Here is an 8,065-nt window from a genome sequence, read left to right as displayed (position 1 = left end):
TCCTGCTGATGAATCTTCTCTTTCCTCCATCACACGTTTCCAGTTCCTCCTAATATTGTTGGCTCTGAAATGCCCACCGAGGTCAGCGTCCTCCTGGGAGAAAGCATCCAGCTTGTCTGCAATGCCAATGGAGTGCCCATGCCTGTTATGCAGTGGCTCAAAGATGGAAAAACAATTGCCAGTGGCAATTTAGAAAGAATAAGGCAAGCAAAAATAAGCAGACGCTCTGTTCTCTTTTTGTCTGGTTTTAAACTTCAGAGGACCCTAAAGAGGGAGCATAGAAAAGGGCCCTATGGAGGGAGTGTAAAGGACCTGAATCTTAGCCTAATCAAGTTAAGAGCATCATCTGCTTCTCCAGCTTCTATAAATCCAGTATACTTTGTTACTGCTTTGATATTTTTTTTTGTACAGAGATGAGTATATGTTATCTCTTTTAAGTTCCATTAAAGTTCATTGGGTTAATTGAAGTTTATTAAGGTCAGAAAGTTCCATTAAGTTCCTCTGGGGGGAAAAGATCTGAGACATGGAAGCATTTTCCTCTTGATACATTTCATTATGGGTTCTTCAGAAGCCTGGTTGGAACTGAATCCTCATACAAGGTCAGAGAGGACATCTCCAGGAAAAACTTCCTAGTCTATCTCTAATAATAACATTTTGTAAAAAAACAATGGTTCTCTCACCAGATTCCCAAGAGAATAGATTGATTTAATAGTCGATTTAAATGTGCCAAACTGACTGTTTATTTGCCAAGTCATAGGAATACATAAACAGACTCACTGTGGTTTATGACCTTCCTTGTAGAGTGACTCCAGATGGCAGCACATTAAACATTTTCAGAGCTCTCAGTTCTGATACAGGAAAATACACTTGTGTGGCTACTAATCCTGCAGGAGAGGAAGACCGAATTTTCAACTTGAATGTATATGGTGAGTTTTCACAGATGTGAAACTAAAATCTAGTCCATAATCCTAGCTTTGTAAGCATTCCCAAGAGAGGGACAAGAAATGAGTGCCTGTCTTCAGGGTAATATTGCATGCATGTGTTTCCAATTTCATGTGCTGTAGATAGCACAGTGTATTACACAAGATGTTCTGTCAATGACAGAATTATTGAAATCACTGATAAATGTGTTTTGGGATAAACAGAAATTAATTTCTTTGGTGTATTTCATAAGAGAGGAATTCTGCTTGTGGGGATTTTGTGAAAGATAGATACACTTGGGGCTGATTTACTATGATACTGCCTTCTTGTTGTATTAGTTTATCTTTGCTAATTCCAATCAAAGTACATCTAAACCAGAGTAGTATGGTAGGGAACTAAGTAGTTAAAGATCCCTAGAGTTTAAGAGAAAAACGGTAAGAGTTTTGGATTAAATTCTTCCTTTGCACAATTTGACACATAGAAGGCAGTGAGTATAACTCTTCTTTATCAGTGTGGAGTGTGCACATTTTAATTTGTGAAAAAGGTGTTCATGAAGTACAGTGAGTAGTAAGAAAGAGTGTAAAGTCCTACACATGCAGCGTTTCACAGTGGTGTGAGTGCCTGTCCCAGTTACACAGAGACTCAGAATAAATCTGAATGTGAGCATGAGCAAAGTAGCAAGGGATGACCTTTGATATAATAAAGAACAATACTAAATGACGACATCAGGTCTTCTGGGGACAGAACGGCACTGCACAAAAGTGCAGATTCTTTTGGTCACTTTATATTGTTTGAGGTTCAAGCAATAACCAACTTAAATTGTAGAATCATTTGGTTGGAAAAGACCTTTAAGATCATCGAGTCCAGCCAAGTGGTCCTACCTATGCAGCTGTCGTGGTGTGTGATGGGAGCTCGGAGCTGCATGTGGCTGGGCCTTCTCTATACAGTGAGTCCTGTCTTGCCTTCAAGACCAAGGCTTACAGACTAACATAGAAAACTAAGAAGCCCAAGAAGCAGTTCTCAGAGTAATCAGAATACTTAACTAGGCATTTTTATTTATTTTTTTTAAATTTAAAAATTAAGTCAGCATATACATCTAGAAATTAATAAACTAACTTTCCTCTTGCGTGATTCCAACTTTCCCCTTGTTTAAGTTGTATTTAAGTAGGTAAGTTTGAGTGGCACCATCTGGCCCATAGTGGTTCAGCCCATCCCCTCTGAGGCTTGGCTGCTCGCTCCTTCCTGTGCTGACATTCTCTCCCCGTGAGCTTCAGACTCTGAGCTCTCTCTTGTTCACCACAGCCCAACAGGTCAAAGTAATAGTTCTGCTCTAATTCTAAGGTGCATCTGATTTTAAATATGTAAATAGATATTTGTTAGTGCTCAGTGTTATTGTTAGAGGATTTACTATTTAAAAAAAGATAGGGATCTTCTCATTGATTGCCTATGGGGTATTAGGGGCAGGATTTCCAGCAAGGTCACACATATGGAATCATTTTAAGAGCCAGTTTTAACATCTTCCTTTTCAATATTTACAAAATGTAGTTCCTCCAACAATAGCCAAAAATAAAGATGAACCAGAGGACCTCACTGCCCTTTTGGACACCTCCCTAAATATTGAATGCACTGCTACTGGAACCCCACCACCACAGATAAACTGGCTAAAGAACAGCCTTCCTCTGTCTGTCTCCTCCCAGATCAGGTTGCTATCAGCTGGGCAAATACTCAGGTTGGTTTCCATCTGTTCTAACTAGCTGAGTTTTCTGTTCTCGTTTGCTGTATTAGCATAATTCTGCTAGTATTTTTGGAAGCAAGAATAAAATTTGATCCAAACTATGTCATAATAAAGATGATGTATTCCATTCACAGCTTCCTTAACATGGTTTTCTCTTTAGACTTGCCCGAGTGCAGATATCTGATACTGGTTTGTACACTTGTGTAGCATCTAACAGGGCTGGAGTGGACAACAGACATTACAACCTTCAAGTTTTTGGTGAGTTTATCTGAAATCTTCATGGAAAGAATCTTATTTCTCAATTTCTTAAGCCTAATATTCAGTTTTATTTTCTCAACCCAAAGTTGCAGACAGCCACAAGTATATCTTACAGAGGTAACAATGAGGGAAACATTACATTTTCAGTGTGGTTTTTTAATGAAAAGTGCATGAGTCCTTACTCAAACTGGCACCCATAAAGTGTCACAGATTTTTTTAGGGGGGAAAAAAATAAAAAAGAAAAATCAAAAAACAGATTTTTAAAGTGAATTTTAACACGAGCTAAACATGAATGTAAGGGGGGAAGTGCAAAAGGGTAGCTACATTCTAACTGTTCTATTCAGAATTAAGATCTGGGCTGTACTCTGTATGAATCCGATCTCCGTTTCTCGGCAGTGCCACCCAGCTTGGATAATGCGGGCGGAACAGAGGATGTGGCTGTAGTGAAAGGCAGTTCAGTGTCAATGAAGTGCCTCACTGATGGCACTCCTGCCCCCACTATGTCCTGGTTTAAAAACGAGCATCTGCTGAGCCTTGGAGCTCACCTGACGTCAAGTAACCAAGGAATGGTCCTTCATTTTGTAAAAGCAGACATTGGTGACTCAGGCAAATACACTTGTGTAGCATCCAATGAAGCTGGAGATACCAGCAAGCACTTTTCCCTGAAAGTGTTGGGTAAGTGTTAACCTTTCAGTTGGGCAAAATATGAGCAGTAAATGAGTATCTGCTCGGGGCAACAATTAAAAAAATTCTCTAGGGATGAGAAGTGTTTCCAAGAAATGTTTGCTGTGATAAATGAGAGAAATAAGGAAATGCAAGGTACCTGGAGATGTATGAATGTGTAATATGGTATATATTTCTTCTCAATGTTTCGGGAGTGCTGAAATGCACTAACTAGTAGTAAACTAATCTACAAGGCAATCTGGTTTAAATAACTAATTTTGGTTAGTAGAAATTCAGCTTGACAGGATGATGGCGTAGCTGAAGGTACAACAGCTAAAGGGCTAATAAAAGTCTTCACTGATGCTAAATAATGTATTTTACCTGGGATTATGAAGACATTTTCTAAATAATAACTCTGAGGCATAAAATACACAAATTAATAGACAGAGGCAGATGGAAATAATGTGAGAGACTCAGTGACTTCATGACACAGTCAAAAATAATGCTACTGTGAACTAGTTCTGCAGATTCTAACCACAAGGCTGTATATCAGGTTTTGTAGGCTTTTTGTCTCAATGGAGAACTCAAATGTTTTTCCTTCCACAGAGCCACCTCACATCAATGGTTCGGATCAGCCAGAAGAGCTCTCTGTCATCGTTGACAACCCTCTTGAACTTCTTTGCATCTCTTCTGGCATTCCAGTCCCCAAAATCTCATGGATGAAGGATGGGCGCCCGCTTCTGCAGAATGACAATGTTCACATCCTAAGAGATGTCCTTCGAATAACCAGTGCTCAGGTAGAGTCTTTGCTTCAAAATAGGCTCAGTTTTGCAAACCCTTGAGGAGTGAAGAACTGCCTGCTGTTAGGACGTCCCAAGAGATGTCCTAAAAAGCCTCTCTAGAACCGTCCCCCTGCATCTGCGGTTGGAGAGTGTTCAGAACCAGCACTGGGGCTTGAGAGTGCCCGGCCACTTCTGCCTCTTCTGAGCGTTGTTACTTCAAGTTCATGTCAGAGTTCTGTAACTTTTCTTTATTAGCACTTCTTGATACAAAGCAGAACAGTCAGTGCTAGGGGCTTTTTCTGGGTTTATTTCTGGTTTTAGTCTGTATCTGTAATCTATTCTTGCTCATTTCCTGCCTGTTTGACTCTTGTTACTATCTCTTGCTTTTTTCTTTTGTATTTTATAGTTCCTCCTCAGTCTTTCTTCTCTTTCCATTAGCTCAAATTTTTCTAATATCTGTTTCTCATGTGTGAGCCATAGATTACAGAGAAAATGTGCGTTTGCAGTCACCTGTGTGCAATAATCAATAAAGACAATACAAAGACTTTCAGATTAATTCCGACAAAAAAAAAAGAGTCCCGGGAAAAATAACCTTCACAAACCTGCACCAATAAACTAAGGCTGCACTCAGCTGTGGACAACCAGGCTGGAGTTCAGCAAACAGAAGTGGGACAGGGCTTGGGTCTGAGAGCTCATTTTGTTCGTAATAGAGTTGTCTTTACAATGAAAAGTGTCCAGGAAAGAGAAGCCATAAAGGTATTAAAGAGTATGTGTGCACGAAAAGATTCCCTTAGTATGCAGAACTGCCTCTTGCTCAGGTGGATACCTAGAGCCATTTCCATCTGTAGTGATTACCTGTTACAAAAAAGGTCACAAGATACGTTATCCAGAGAGCTTTTATCAGGTCCTGCAGCTCCTAAGCCATCTCTGTACAGTCCCACTATGGTAAAATGAAGAAGTTTTCAAGAACTTTATTGATTTCTTCTCAGGCATTCCTTACCTATTGTGTGCTGTCGATGTTTGTGTTTCACAGTTGTTCTGAACTGTCCCAATGTGCTGACGTTCCTACTGAAGTTGTTCCTGTGTTTCTAGGTGGAGGACACAGGAAGATACACATGTTTGGCATCAAGCCCAGCAGGAGATGCTGATAAGGAGTATTTAGTAAGAGTGCATGGTACGTTTAATTTAGGAAGAAAAATTCCTTCAAACAGTAAAGTACTAAGATACGTATCAGTGTCTCATTTAACAAGGGACATATCGCTAAATAAGAAACATTATGTGTTTTGAGAAAGGCATATTACACCATATGATCACAATTAAGATTTCTGAATAAGGGCAACTATTCTGAACGTGATACACAACTAAAAGGGAAAGTCCTACCTGATGCAAGTGATTTCTGTTATAATTCCATGACACACATTTTGGAAACCTAGGAAGGTTATAGATATCATTATTCAGCTGGATTGAGTTTACTGTGTTTACTGAAAAAGGATGTAAAAGTATACTGATATCTATGATCATGGTAGTTTTTCAGGAGAAAAAGACAAGAAATGTATTTAGACATGAATGCATAAAATGTAGTGACAGTAAAGGAGGTGTAAATGTGATTTCTGTAGTTCTACAATAAGCCTCGGGTTTCTTCTTGAAGGTTATAGCTCCTGTGTTGGTTGATGAACAGTCTGTGGAACTTGGGTGATCTCTTGTCTGTCTAGCTTAGATGCTGGTTCTCTCACAGAGAATGGACTTTAAATTAATTTCTGTCACAGTGGTTTCCAGTCTGTGACTTAAGAAACAAGGTCTCCAGTACAAATGTGATAGATTTAACACAGGTCTTGAAAAGTAGAACTAAATAGTGATACTGTAGCTTTGCATTTATTTTAAACTTAAGAAATAAATTGGAAGTGTTCAATGAATAATTGTGATGTTAGCTCATACCTACAGTGTTTTGGGTTTTTTTTTCATTTTCATCACAGTTCCTCCTAACATTGCTGGTACCAGTGGCCCGCAGGACCTCACCGTGTTGCAGAACAGACAAGTTACACTGGAATGCAAGTCAGATGCTGTGCCACCTCCGACAATCTCATGGCTTAAAAATGGAGACATTTTAGAGGTATAGTGGTTACATTATTCGCACTTGCCTTTTGCTCCCTTTATTTTTTTTACACACAGTGCTTGAGGTTTCTTATTCTGCTCACTTGCCCCTTCAGTGCAGACCAAGTTCTGGTGCCTTGAATTCCAGAGAAGCTGAGTAGCCTCAGTACCAACACAGTTAGTCCTAAATGAGTACCTGAAGCTAGCAAGCATGTGAAGTGGCCATCCCGCTGTTACTTGTTCTTTTTTCCTTTAGGGGGATCCCTTGCTCCTCCTGGATCCTCTGAACAATGCTAGAAGCCTTCGGTATACTCCTGAATGGCTTCCCAGGAAAGGTAGCTGAGAAAAGACTACACTATATGTTTCCTTTGGGTATATTATGCATCCTCGTATTCCAGTAGCATTTAGAAAGGAATTAAAATTCTTAACATTGGAAAAAAAGAAAAGAAAATGGGTTGCTAATCACTACAGTTTTGTATTAAATGCATCATATTTTCTCAGAATTCCGTGCAGCATCATATCAAGGCATTGAGTCTTTGCTGGTTGAGAGACAGTTAACAAGATGAGGGCAACTTATACAGAAAGGAGTTGGTTTTGTTTTTTTTTTACTTTCCATCCTATTCCTTGGGATCATTCAGAAACCAGGTGCTTTCCAATTGAACAATTTAAGTTCAGTTATTAATTGAACCTAATTAATTGACAATTTTCCCTCAGTTGATCTTTACTATTTAATAAAGAGGAAACAAGTTCAGCTTATGAATTGTATCCTCCTTAACTGTAGTCACTGGTAGCCTTCCACCAAAGTTCTGCTTGTTTGCTTGCCTTCTGACATGCCATTCCTCAGACTCTTTGTCTGTTATGAATTCAGAAGAATGAACTATTAGTGGAAGAAATAAGGATATGGTGGGCGATTATGTCTTCCTAAGTGCTGCTAGGGAATGTTACCTTGAATATAGCACCAGAACCAGCCAGAAACAAGTTTAACAGAAACACTCTTCTTCTGAACACATTCTTTAACCGAGTAGTGGGACTTTTTATGAAAGCGAGGTTGAGCAACACTTGGAAGTTAAGGATGTGAGTGCCTTTTGCCTCAGTCTTCCTTGGAAAGGTCGTGTTTTGAAAACGGTTCTTAATGAAAATAAATAATGAAAAGAAGCCACTGTTACAAGTATTCACAGAACACAAAGCAGTAGAGGAACGCTATGATAGATGTGTGTACTCGGCTGCTAACCTGTGAGTTAACTTTTGTCTCCTCTTGCCTCATGAATTCATGTCAGTATGTGAGGGCCAAGGCATCTTGGTTGGTCAGTCCCCTGCCTTTAGATTTATAAGAGATGGGAATCTCAGTCTCTAGACTTAGCTCTCCTCCAGCACTGAATTGAAGCTACAAATTTAGTTCAGACATGGCACTCTTAGTTTGTCACATGTACTTTAAGCGGATGTAGGCTCATTCTGTTCCTCTCCATCCTTCCCATTGATCAGCTTATGTACATACATACACCAGATATCAGGGAAACATCAGTGTCCTTCTGAATGCCTGGTTGCTTTCTCAACCTCAAAGAAATGTAATTGCCTACCAATACTAAGCAGGTGGAAAAGAGCTCTCCTTGGGTGT

The 8,065-nt window shown here is 39.5% G+C and overlaps 1 protein-coding gene across 1 annotated transcript in view; it reads left to right on the top strand.

The window, feature by feature from the left end:
- The window catches only part of LOC104546517 (hemicentin-1-like), a gene marked incomplete at both ends in the record, with an annotated part of 10,869 nt that extends 4,084 nt beyond the window's left edge, over nucleotides 1–6,785 (top strand). The window contains 9 exons of the mRNA XM_010191932.1: nucleotides 44–203; nucleotides 802–926; nucleotides 2,467–2,650; nucleotides 2,817–2,914; nucleotides 3,311–3,589; nucleotides 4,184–4,374; nucleotides 5,452–5,533; nucleotides 6,333–6,469; nucleotides 6,707–6,785. Coding sequence (XP_010190234.1) covers nucleotides 44–203; nucleotides 802–926; nucleotides 2,467–2,650; nucleotides 2,817–2,914; nucleotides 3,311–3,589; nucleotides 4,184–4,374; nucleotides 5,452–5,533; nucleotides 6,333–6,469; nucleotides 6,707–6,785 — 1,335 coding nt within the window. The remainder of the gene's footprint in view (nucleotides 1–43; nucleotides 204–801; nucleotides 927–2,466; nucleotides 2,651–2,816; nucleotides 2,915–3,310; nucleotides 3,590–4,183; nucleotides 4,375–5,451; nucleotides 5,534–6,332; nucleotides 6,470–6,706) is intronic.
- Between the last annotated feature and the right edge of the window lie 1,280 nt (nucleotides 6,786–8,065).

Source organism: Mesitornis unicolor, unplaced genomic scaffold (assembly GCF_000695765.1).
Source record: "Mesitornis unicolor isolate BGI_N332 unplaced genomic scaffold, ASM69576v1 scaffold23669, whole genome shotgun sequence".
Lineage (NCBI taxonomy): Eukaryota > Metazoa > Chordata > Aves > Mesitornithiformes > Mesitornithidae > Mesitornis > Mesitornis unicolor.
Note: the sequence above shows the minus strand (reverse complement) of the source record. Positions and strands in the feature narration are given on the sequence as shown.